This window comes from Neovison vison, chromosome 2, assembly GCF_020171115.1.
Source record: "Neovison vison isolate M4711 chromosome 2, ASM_NN_V1, whole genome shotgun sequence".
Lineage (NCBI taxonomy): Eukaryota > Metazoa > Chordata > Mammalia > Carnivora > Mustelidae > Neogale > Neogale vison.
Genome location: NC_058092.1, coordinates 108,013,863 through 108,025,890, shown reverse-complemented (window position 1 = coordinate 108,025,890; position 12,028 = coordinate 108,013,863). Strand labels below are relative to the sequence as shown.

The 12,028-nt window shown below is 46.3% G+C and overlaps 1 protein-coding gene across 7 annotated transcripts in view; it reads right to left on the bottom strand.

Moving 5' to 3' along the window:
• TUFT1 (tuftelin 1) overlaps positions 1-12,028 on the bottom strand; it is a 48,288-nt gene that overhangs the window by 4,273 nt on the left and 31,987 nt on the right. For 6 of the 7 annotated variants that reach the window (XM_044239234.1, XM_044239237.1, XM_044239238.1 and 3 more), the window contains 6 exons: positions 11,617-11,703; positions 10,990-11,079; positions 9,387-9,452; positions 5,649-5,762; positions 1,956-2,084; positions 1,244-1,338 (listed from right to left, as the gene is read on the bottom strand). In XM_044239234.1, the coding sequence (XP_044095169.1) occupies positions 1,244-1,338; positions 1,956-2,084; positions 5,649-5,762; positions 9,387-9,452; positions 10,990-11,079; positions 11,617-11,703 (581 nt within the window). The remainder of the gene's footprint in view (positions 1-1,243; positions 1,339-1,955; positions 2,085-5,648; positions 5,763-9,386; positions 9,453-10,989; positions 11,080-11,616; positions 11,704-12,028) is intronic. The other variant, XM_044239239.1, reaches the window with a different exon arrangement.

Here is a 12,028-nt window from a genome sequence, read left to right as displayed (position 1 = left end):
CATTTCCCATGCCAAGACTGAGGTTATCCCGAAGGAGGGAAGATACTCCCCACTGACTGTGGGGTCCAAGCGGGCAAGGATCATGTCTGTAGGGGCGCCTGGGTGGCTCAGTTCATTAAGCATCTATCTGCCTTTGGCTCAGGTCATGATCCTAGGACCATAGGATGGAGCCCCACATCGGGCTCCCTGCTGTTTAGGAGGCTGCCATCTTGGGGGAATTCATTTTCCATGGAGTAGGAGGTTTCTGTGTGCTCTTTGGCAGCACACAGAAACTTCCCAGCCTCACCCAGCTACCTGGACAGAGAGCTTGGCCCTGCATTATCCAGGCCCACCTGGCGGCTATGGCTGCTGTTCATGCTCCTGGGGAGTCAGCTTCTCCCACTCCCCGTTTGTGCTGCTCTCTCATGCGATATCTCTGTCAAATACATAAATAAAATCTTTAAAACAAAAAAGAAAAAATATCATGTCTGTTCATCTTGAAATGCCTTAGAAGGCCCTCCAGGTGATGTCTGTTGAATTTAAAAAGATCCAACTCACACTATTGAGAGCAGGCCCAAGATGCTGATGTTAACTTTGATTTACCATTTGAGGTCTTACTTATTAATTGCCAGCAGCATAAAAAATTTCCAAATCCTTAAAGGTCCAAAATGGCCCATTCTTTGCTCCATAGGTTTCACTGGTAGGGCCTGGGATCTCTGATCAGAGGGAATCTGTGAACATCTTGGAGCAGAAAGGATCCCAGCGACCCCTGGTTCTCAGCTGGAGTAGCTTCAAGGGACAGGAAGTTCTGAATCTCTTCATGAAGATGCTTATTGTATTTTTTGAAGCATGACTTGTGAGGAAGTTTTTGATTTACCCTCAAATAATTTCCAGTCGGCCTTTGTTTTGAGGGGCGGAAACTGTGGTGCAATACTACCACACGCGCATCCCGTATGACAGCCTGTAGAATGATGTGCCAGAACAGCAGGAACTTCACCAGCTCCCACTTGACCTTGGCGCCATGGAAGCCCTTTTCTTTAGGCTCCTACTCCGTGGAACATGAACTCCCCCAAGATGGCAGCCTCCCAAACAGTATCTCCCTGGGCAGGGCCCCACCCAGAGGAGCCACATTGTGAGTCAGAGCTGGAAGATCTGACATCAGCTCCAGCTTCCTCCCCAGGCTGGGCTGCCACAGAGCTGCAGGCTGCATGGCGCGCCCTCCCCTCCCTGCACCCCAGCTTCCCCGGGGAACACGGGCCCTTACTTTTCTCGCTCTGTTTGACAGTCAGTGTTCTTGCTCCGAAGTTCCTCCAGGGCTGTTTCTCCCTCCCTGACCTTCACCAATAAGGCCTGATGCTCCTGGATGGGCCAAAGGGAAGAAAACCTAGGATAAGGAGGTAGCAATGGTTTCTGTGTTTGGGGTTATAGGGGCCTGAGGGCTGGGGCTCAGCCCCTATTGGGTCTGGGATAGCTGCCAAAGAGCAGCAGGCCAAGCTGGTTTGCTGAGGCACCCTCCCCTGTCAGGGATAACTCTTCCCACTCTCAGCACACAGAAACTTCCCAGCCTCACCCAGCTACCTGGACAGAGAGCTTGGCCCTGTGTTATCCAGGCCCACCTGGTGGCTATGGCTGCCGGTCCCTGGGAAACCAAGCCCTGTGGCTCCTTAAGAGCAGTCCCGTCTTTTCTTTTTTTCTTTTCTTTTCACAAGCCCATAAAGGGCAGCTCTATAAGAACCCAACTGAAATGGAAATGGGTTCAACTCTAGTTAGCAAGGGCTGAGCTTAGCAGAGAGAAAGACCTCTTGTTCCTTAAAGGCTAAAAGGTTCTCGAAAGTATTTGCTGAGGAAGCAGTGAAGTGTGTTTTACTGGTACTGTTCATAAAAGCAGACTACAGTGGTCTCAGTTATTCCCAGGACCACCCCCTCCTTCCCCCAGCGCAGGAGTTAGGCCCTGAAGGCAGGACTCCAACTATTACCGCCTGCATGCCTAGCAGGCGCTTCTGGAGCTCGCCGACATCAGCCTCCTTCTGCTCCACTAGGTCCTCTGCTCTCTGAAGGGCCACTTGACTCTGTTCTGCTTCTCTCTGGTACCGGCTGAGTGTGACCTAAGACAGGATGCAGATGGGTGAAGGGAATGGAGGGGAAAGAGCAAACGTGGATAAAAACCTTAGGAGAGAACCCAGGATCCAGGGCCCAGGGCGCAGCGATGGGGGAAGGGAGGCACCCCCCTCTTTCCCATTCATGGTTCTAGGATGACTTGGGAAACCAGCAGGTATCTCCACTTCCAGGGTTCACTGGCACATACTTGATCAAGCTGTTATTTTTAAAAAAATTTTTAAAGATTTATTTATCTATTTGAGAGAGAACATGCAAGGGGTGGGGGTGTGGGGAGGGGCAGAAGGAGAGGGAGAGAGAGTCTTAAGCAGACTTTACACTGAGTATAGTGCTGGACACCAGGCTCGATCTCATGACCCTGAGATCACAACCTGAGCTGAAACCAAGTCAGACACTTAACTGACTGCCCCACCCAGGCCCCCTGATCCAGCTCTACTTTAGAGTGACATTTGGAACCCATTAGCACTTTCCAGATGGTGGACTTTGTCAATATCTCCTCTGCCCCAGTCCCCAGTTGGCCAGTGCCACCCAAGATTAACCCAGGGCTGTGACTTTCCTATAAATGCAAACACAAAGAATCCAGGGGAGCATATCTCCACGTCCTTCCTTCTGTGTTCCCACTCTTCCTCACCCTCACATCAAGCAATACCGCAGCCTGCATAACAAGGTCAAAATAGCACCTAGAAGGGCCCCAGGAAGAACTGTTCCATTTCCAAGATGACAGCCAATTTGGGAGAGAAAGAAGCAGAATTTTAGAATGAAAAATTAAGGAAGAACTTGCCTCCCTTCCTCCCGCATGCCAACTTCAGGTCTCAGCTTAGATATCCTTTCTTCCAGAAGCCTCCATGCCCAGTGAGTAGTCCCTCCATTGTGTGGCCTTCCTTCTTAGAGCACTGAGGGGATTTTGCCCAGTCACTTGTGTGCACGCCCCAGTGGGCCATCGGCAAGAACCATTATATTTCCAGAGCTCAGCCCAGTACCTAGCACACAGTTACTGCTCACTAATGTCATGAGAAGAATTGGTACTCATCTAGTCTAATCCTCTCCTTTTGCAACTAAAGGTCAACTGATTTACCCAAGGTACAAAGCTAGGGAATAACAGAGCCAATGCTAGAACACAATGACTTCATTATTCATCTCAGTTCTTCCCAGATACCCAACACTGACTCCCCAGTCAGTTGCTACAGAAGAATCCATACAACCACTCAAAAGTCCATGCAGCCCTGGGAAAACAGAACACCAAAGTCACCAGTTTGTCTGACCCCTCCCAAAGTCAGACTCAGGGAAGAGAAAGCAAAGCCCAGGAGGACGTGTGATGAGACACATCCATGCTGCACACTAGCCCTGTGCAGAGCCAACTCTCTGCGAACCCCTCCTGACAGCAGGCTGCTGCTGGTGGAACAGAAAACCCATGCCCACTGCCAGGTTGTTTTCACGGTAACTGACAATCTTGCCCTTGCTACCGCCTTTATAGAAACGTAGATCAGAGAGTTTCGTTCACTAGAAAGACGGAGAAAAGCCTCTAAAGGTCCCTTTTTAGCCTGAAACAGGCTAGCCCCATGGACAGGAACATAAAAACAAAAGCTCTCACTTCTGTACCTAACACTGCACGCAGGTTGGTGTGTCCTCAGAGCACAGCGTTAATGGGTCATGGGCTGATCCTCACACTCTGCTGCGGGATCACAAAGGAAAAAAACATACTCCTCTACCACATTTATCCCTGTTGCTCCAGTCAGCAATGCCCCGAAGGAGCCTCTTAATCCTGAGAGGGTGTGCCAACCTACCCCAACAGCGGAAACAGCACCTCTGACTGCAGACAGTGGCTGCTTATTAAGGCCAGCCCCTTCTGGGAAACTGGGGGCAGGTGGCTACAGCGGTCTGGGACCTTCTGGCCTTAGGGTTTCACTCTGGACCCTTTTGGTCAAGCACTGAAACCCAGAGCTAGCAGACCCCCTGCCCCCACAGATGGCCCAAACCAACAAGTGCTTCATAACACCCCTCAATGTAGAAATTTCTTCCCAGGGCACCTGGGTGGCTCAGTGGTGTAAGCATCTGCCTTCAGCTCAGGTCATGATCCCAGGGGTCTGGAATCGAGCACTGCATTGGGCTCCTTGCTTGGCAAAAAGCCTGCTTCTCCCTCTCCCACTCCCCTTGCTTGTGTCCCCTCTCTTATTGTGTGTCTCTCTGTCATTAAATAAATAAAATCTTTACAAAAAAAAAAAATTCTTTCCAAAATTCAGAGTCTGGTCAGTGCTACAGCCTCAGCATCCCTTCCTCCTGGTGTGTACCAAGAAGGTAGGGAACAGCTGATCACCAAAATGATCCATTGTCAACCCACTTATCCAAATTGTGGGTTCTGAAACAGATGTGGTGAACTCCTTTACTGCACAACTACTTTGTTCCAAGAACAAACTCGTCACAGTATCATGTGAAGTCCAAACTATTTAGGATAGCAAAACCCGCTTAACTAAATTGATCACTAAGAAAAATACAGGGTTATCTTATGTTTCTAAAATCCTTCGGAGCAATATATATATGTACGTGTCTTACCTCTCAATTTACAGACCATATACTTAAAATGACCCCTTTTTACATTATTTGGAACTGATACTTAGGTTAAATTACTTGCTCAAATAACAGATCATCTCTAAAGGCAATTGATTAGCCCTGTGCCTTCTTCTGCCCCCTCAATATCCCTCTTAAAAATTCTCTCTCTTAGTCTCACAGAAGAGAAGCATTCAGTCTTCTTCCTACCACCAGCTCCTGGCATGCCTGGGCAGGGCACAGCCTATCATTACACATTTATGACACAGAAATTCTTTACATGTGGATGAACAATAGCAGATAACAGATGGTTAATCTCATGCAAAAGCCTAGTATCTTTCCAGTGTACCTCATTTTATACTCAAAGAATTTTCTGGAAAGTATGGCAGACCTCACACACTTTTAAATTGTGGGGGGCTTTCACTCTCAACAGACTTTTGTACTTTTTTAATCTTCCATAATAATTTAGTATTACTTTTGTAACAATAATTGAAATACTCATTCCAAATCACAAAGCTCTGCATATAAAATCAAGACTTGACTTCAAGAAGTCCTCTGACTCCATGGGCACAGATTTTTCTATAGCCATACTGTTCCACCCACTTATCCAGTCCACATTTAAGAGGTACCCACCTTACGTCAGATGTTATGCCAGACACGGGTGACCTTGACAGCAACAGTCCCTGCCTGTGAGCTGCCTAGAGCCCAGTAATTCTTACTGTGGTAAGAGTAATGGCCCCTGAGTTACCCGCTATCCCAGACCAGCACTACCACTCAACTTCAGCAGAGAAACAAGTGCCAACCTTTAAACCATGGACTCGACTTGAACAGCAAAAACTGTAAATGCCCAGGAATGCGAAAAGCAGACAGGAAAGTCCCCAGGCCTCAAAGCCTGGCCTCTCTAGGGGCTGGCACATGGCCAGAAAGACATGAAGTCCATGCTAAGTTATGGCCCCTATATTCAGCAACCCAACCCTTGGGGCACTTTCTCCTTGAACCCCGAATCTCACCTCAAAAGCCACTCGGTCTGACTGGTGCTGCCGCTCAGCCTCCTGCAGCTTGACAAGCAGGTCCCGCACGGTCTTTCTCAAGCTCTCGGCATCTTCGCTTATGTAGGCATCTACCTACAGTCAGAGCAGAGAAAAGAAGGTGAAGGCCCCGTGTTTGTGTAAGAGGAGGTCCCCTGCAACACACAGGTGGGCCCTCTTGTCCAGACCACTGAGTTATTCACACGAAAACACTCTTCATACGCTGGGGAACTCAACTAGCAAACTCACCTGATGATTTTAGGACACACCCAGATTAACAGGTAGGCTGATGCCATCCTCACCTGTAGGTCCTGCTTCCATTAGACAGTTCTCCGAGAGGGGAGACCGTGTTCCCCTTTAGACTACAGCGCCCCAAGGGCAGGGACTGGGCCACACCCACCAGGAGGGATGCACCCCAAAGGCACACGTTTTGGTCTTCTCTGCAGCTAGCACAGAGACCAGCACACAGAGGGTTACTGATGGACGGGCAGGTTTAGAGCAAAAACACCCAACCAGCTATAAGGAATCTGATTTGATACTTCATCAAGGTTACCACAAGTCTCTCCCCAGACACACCCAGTCGTGGGTTGGTGGTTAGCACTGTGCTGGCATGTGGGGTCTTGCCCCCAGTTACCAGCTCCCAGCAAGTCTGACAGAAAAATCTTTACCTGTCTTGCACTTTAGGAAGCACGGAGCTCTCAGCTGGGAGGCGGGCCACAGGGCCCTAGTCGCTGCACCATCATGAGTCCAGTGGGCCTTTGTGAAGCAGCAAGAAGATGCCTTACCATGGCCTGCCTCACAGGCTGACTCAAATATAAGATAATATCTGGCAGGGCTTAGAGCTCGTCAGGAGAAAAAGCTGAACAAATAGTACCAGGTATTATTATAACCTGTTACCAACTATGGTGATTCAGGGGAAGGGAAAAAATTCAAACTGCACATCTAGAGTGAGCAGCTAGAATCACAACATGCCAAACTCTAGCCATCAAGATGTTATCCAGTTCATGGCCCTCGATCCATACCTAAGTTGCTGAGCAGGTGAAAACAATTTAAAAGCTCCTGGAGAAAACCACTATGTGCTTATTTCAGACGGTGTTCTAATAAGGCTATTTAATGACATGGAAAATGTTCATACTATAATATGAAGAGAAAAAAGTTAGCTACAATCTGCATGTAGGAGTTAGAAACACACCATATAAGTACAGTAGTGAGGATAGATCCTAAGAACATGGTGTTGGGTAAAAAGGAAAACAAAATTCATTATGAAAATTGAAAACACAGACATATCTAAGCCATACATTGAATATATTAGAATGTATACTTTTTGGCAGGGTAGGCAGAATCAAAAACAAAAAAGGAAAAGGTCATTATGAGACCAGAGATGATAATATACCCTAATGGATGGGTAGATCTGATTCAGAACTGCACTCCAGAGCCATAAAAAAACAATCCAACAACAAAACAAAACAAAAAAGCCCACCCAGACAAAAGAAACGAACAGAAAGAAATGCTATATACAGTATAATCTCGATATTATAACACACATTTGCATTTAAAACCGTCGTTTTTCAGATGAATGGATAAAGAAGATGTGCTATATATACATATAGAGTGGAATATTATGCAGCCACCAAAAAATGAAATCTTGCCATTTGCAACGACATGGATGAAACTAGAGGGTATCATGCTAAGTGAAATAAGTCAATCAGAGAAAGAAAATTATCATATAACCTCTCTGATATGAGGAATTTGAGAAACAAGGCAGAGGATCATAGGGGAAGGGAGGGAAAAATGAAACAAGATGAAACCAGAGAGGGAGACAAACCATAAAAGACCCTTAATCTCAGGAAACTGAGGAATTGCTGGTAGGGAAGAGGGTAGGAGGGATGGGATGGCTGGATGATGGACATTGGGGAGGGCATGTGTTGTGGTGAGTGCTGTGAATTATGTAAGACTGATGAATCACAGATTTATGCCCCTGAAACAAATAATACATTATATGTTAATAAAAAAAACAAAAACTGGCTTTTCTCTGGGTACATTCAAATGACATTTTTTCTTCTTCCACGTTTGTTTCTGAATTTCCTAAATTTTCTATGATAAGCATATCTTATTACATAATCACAAAAGGTAATAACAAAGGCCCCGCCCCCTTTTTTTCCTAACAATGATAGCCATGTTTATTTCTTAATTAAACCTCAATAAAGGGGCGCCTGGGTGGCTCAGTGGGTTAAGCCGCTGCCTTCGGCTCAGGTCATGATCTCAGGGTCCTGGGATCGAGTCCCGCATCGGGCTCTCTGCTCAGCAGGGAGCCTGCTTCCTCCTCTCTCTCTGCCTGCCTCTCTGCCTACTTGTGATCTCTCTCTGTCAAATAAAAAAAAAAAAAAAAAAAAAAAAACCTCAATAAAGCTGGGGGATAATTTTTTTCAAAAAGGACAGCCAGGATGAGCATTGAGCAATACATAGGATTGTTGAGTCACTGTATTATACACATGAAATTAATGTGACACTGTATATTAACTATACTGGAATTTTAATAAATAAATAAACAAGGGCAGCCATGGAAAGAAATACCACCACTATGTCATTATTCAAAAGGAGGAGGTAGATCTACATGTACTAAAATAGAGAGAAGGCTATAAATTTAATAAACTTTAAGTTGATGGAAGCTACAGTTTTAAAAAAATTGAAAAGAAAGCAAGGAATAATGTATTTATCATGACCCTGAATCTGTGCAAAGTATGTGTATATTATACACACGTATTTATACATGTGTCAATGGTATGTATGTATATATTAATATGTATACAAACAAATAGGCATATGTTATTTAGATAAGGTGGTCTATGTATAGAAAAATACACTAGAGGGGTGCCTGGCTGGCTCAGTCAGAAGAGCATGAGACTCTTGATCTTGGAGTTGCAAATTTGAGCCCTACATTGGATGTAGAGATTACCAAAAGAAAGAAAGAAAGAAAGAAAGAAAAGAAAAACATACTCAGCTTTAGCTAAACATTAGAATCCCCTAAAGAAATATATTCTCTTTTTTTCTAAGATTTTATTCTTAAGTAATCTCCATACCCCACATGGGGCTCAAACTCACAACCCCAAGATCAAAAGTTGCATGCTCAGAGTGCCTCAGGGGCTCAATCGGTTAAGCCTCCAACTCTTGATTTCTGATCAGGTCATGATCTCAGGGTTGTGAGATCGAGCCCCAAGTCAGGCTCCACGTTGACTGTGGTGCCTACTTAAGATTCTCTCTCCCACTCCCTCTCTCCACAGCCCCCCTCAATAGATAGATAGATAAACAAAGAAAATTAAATAAAATTAAAGTTGCATGCTCTACCCTCTGAGCCAGCAAGGCTCCCCCTGAAGAGCTTTTTCAAGTCCCAATGCCCAGTCCATGTCTCAGACCAATTAAATTACAATCTCTGGGGCTGACACCAGGCTTGTCTCCTGAAAGCTCCCAGGGCCATTTTAATCAGCAGCAAAGGCCAAGAGCACTCAAGGATCCACCCACTTCAATCAGTTAACAGTGGATCCTTCAAAGGAGTGGAACTGGGCAAGGAGAATTTCCAGTTTGTATTGTTTCTCTGTTTGAATTTTCATAGAAACTTTACTCTTACCTTTAGTGAGAGAGGAAGAGTGATAACAAGGGGATCAGAGAGGAAGCTATCCTGCCTCTTGGCAGTGAAGTTTTCCATTTTCCCTGTTAACGTACCTCAGGTGGACTGCTATACTGGGTTGTGGAGCTTGGATTTAATCCATTTGGCTTTTCTAACACCACCTATTCAAAGGAAAATAAAATAAGTAAATAAAACAGCCCAAACAACCAACTTTGAAACATTTAATATCTGAAGAATTCAAATCTCAGAATAAAAGAAAGAGGTGGAGAAGAGAAAGAAGAGGAAGGGGAATTGAAGGAGGAAGAGAAAGAAGAAAAGGAAGGAAGGCGAGTAGGAGGGCAGGCAAGAAGAGAAAAAAGATATTGAGCACTCTGTGGAAAATGGAGAGGACAGGCAGTGGAGAAACATGTGTGGCCTTGGAAGGGAATACTCTATCTAGCCTTGTGGGGAGGATAAGGGGAACCCCAGGCTAAAACCTTTCAGCACACAGAACAACATGCAGGCTAACTCCTGGAAGCCCAGGGAATACATGCAGCTGCCTGCCACCAACAAAGAGCTTCCATTGCCCCTCAGGGATCCTGACAAGGTTTGATGAAGCATAAAGCGGAAGGCGAAGCGGCCTTTGCTGTAATTCCTTCCAGCCCAAAGCCTGATTATTCATCATATGACTCCTGGTCTGTGCAAGCAAGGGCCCAGGACTTTCGGGCCTGTCTCTGGGCACATCAGGCTCTTCAGTCACCTCACAAAGCACCCCCCAGCCGCCAGATGTGAGCTTGGGCAGTGGAAGTCCTACCTTCCATCACAGCAAAATGAATTAGAGGGAAACACCACACAAGCCTCGTCCACGCTTACGCCAGAGAGGAACCTTGCTGCCATTAGCTTCCAGGTCACTGTTTCCCTCAGGAGAATGAGGGCAGGGGCTGCTGGAGAAAGACTAGCCCCCACTACTCCCCAAACAAAACACAGATGAAGGAGATACAACTCAACATCTAAAGGAGGGTGAGAGTGAAATGGAAGAGACAGGTCTGTTCTCCTGAGCACCCTTCTAGCCTCCAATTTTAGAAAAGCCAAAAAGCAAGATCCCAGGGTTACTCATTCATCTCAAGAAGACCTCTCCGATAGGTTCAGTATGACATTTACTGATGACCTTCTGCATCGTTGACCCTGTGCTGAGTGTGGGGCTACAGAGACATGGGGTGGGATGAACCCTAACCTCAGGGAGCTTCTGGTGCCTGGGTAGAGACAGCTACACACACAAATAACACACAAGGGCCAAGACCTCCAATTCACATCATGGTGCCATCCCAGTTAAGCAAGATTGACTTATGAGAAGTTTACATTTATAGGCAAGTGTCTGCTTCATGAGACTCCATGCCGCAAAAAGACCGATCACAGAATCCTTGCAGGGAAGAGGTTTTCACCAATAACTTAATGGTAATTTTATTTACCTAGGTTCTGTTTTTACACACTGCTTTGGGAACATGTATACTTCTTATAGGCTGATAGGTGTAAACACCAGTGCCCGCCAGCTGGAGAGCACTACGAAGGTTGTGAGTGCTCGGAGAAAGCCAACATTGCCTGTATTTGCGCCTTTCCTGGCAGTGGTGGGAGACTCCACACCCATGATTCGACTGGCAAAAGGGACTGCCCGGAACAACGTCTTCCATGAGGATCCGACCATCAACCATTTCCTATTACCTGTATCTCCTGTCCACGGAGAGAATCTCCCGGATCTCTGTCAAGCTTGCTACTTATGTCCTCCCGGAGCTTCTGCAGGCAGTTCCGGGCCTGGGAGGGGAGGGCAAGAAGCCTGAGCTTTGGGAGAAGGAAAGAGAACGTACCACCTCACCCAGCTTTGTGTCCATCCCCACCCCTTCCTCCTGTGAGCCAGGTCCTGCCTTCAGCACTGGCTGGGGGCAAGTCCTTCCTACACAAACAGGAAGCCCTGCCTGCCAGAGCGAACATTTTTGTTGCAGAAACACACAAAGCGAAAGGCAAACACATGAAACATGTAATATGTTATTACATGATGACAAGGGCCAAGGAGCCAACAAGAGCTATAGGGCAGGGTCAGGAAAAGCGGGGGAAAAAAGACCGGCAGTCTTAGAGATGATGTCTGGGGTAGTACAGTGCTGTGCACACGGTAGTGGGTAACTACTGTTGGTGAATGGATTGGTTGACTGATGGAAGGGCAGGAAATGATACCTGACACCAGGGGCCCTGGTGGCACTTTGGGGATGAAGGGAGCAGATGGGAGAGAACCAAACCCTACAAAAGAAGGGAGTCAAAAACATAGGAGGTTCCCACAGAGGGATGGGGGCCCACCTCCTGGATGTATTGCACCTCACTCTTCAGCTGTTTGATATTCTTCTCATGGATCATCTTATCCCCAGACCGCCCCTTCAGGTACACCTGCAATAAGGAAAACAGCACCACTCAGTTACAGAACACCCTGGTGAGTTCATGGCACACGGGCAGGCTCGTACACTGCTGCTGGGAAGGTAAACTGACTGCCTTTCTGCATGCCAATTCGACCACTGAAATCAGAAGGCTGAGAACAATACTGACTCTTTGACCTACCCAATCTACTTCCGGAAATTTATCCTAAGGAAATAAACTTAGCCAAACTGGCATAAACACTCAAATATAAATATAAATATATATATATGTAAATTTATGCAAAGGAAGTTGTAAAAAGAGATTTACACATTTTTCTCTATACATGCTTGACTCTTTC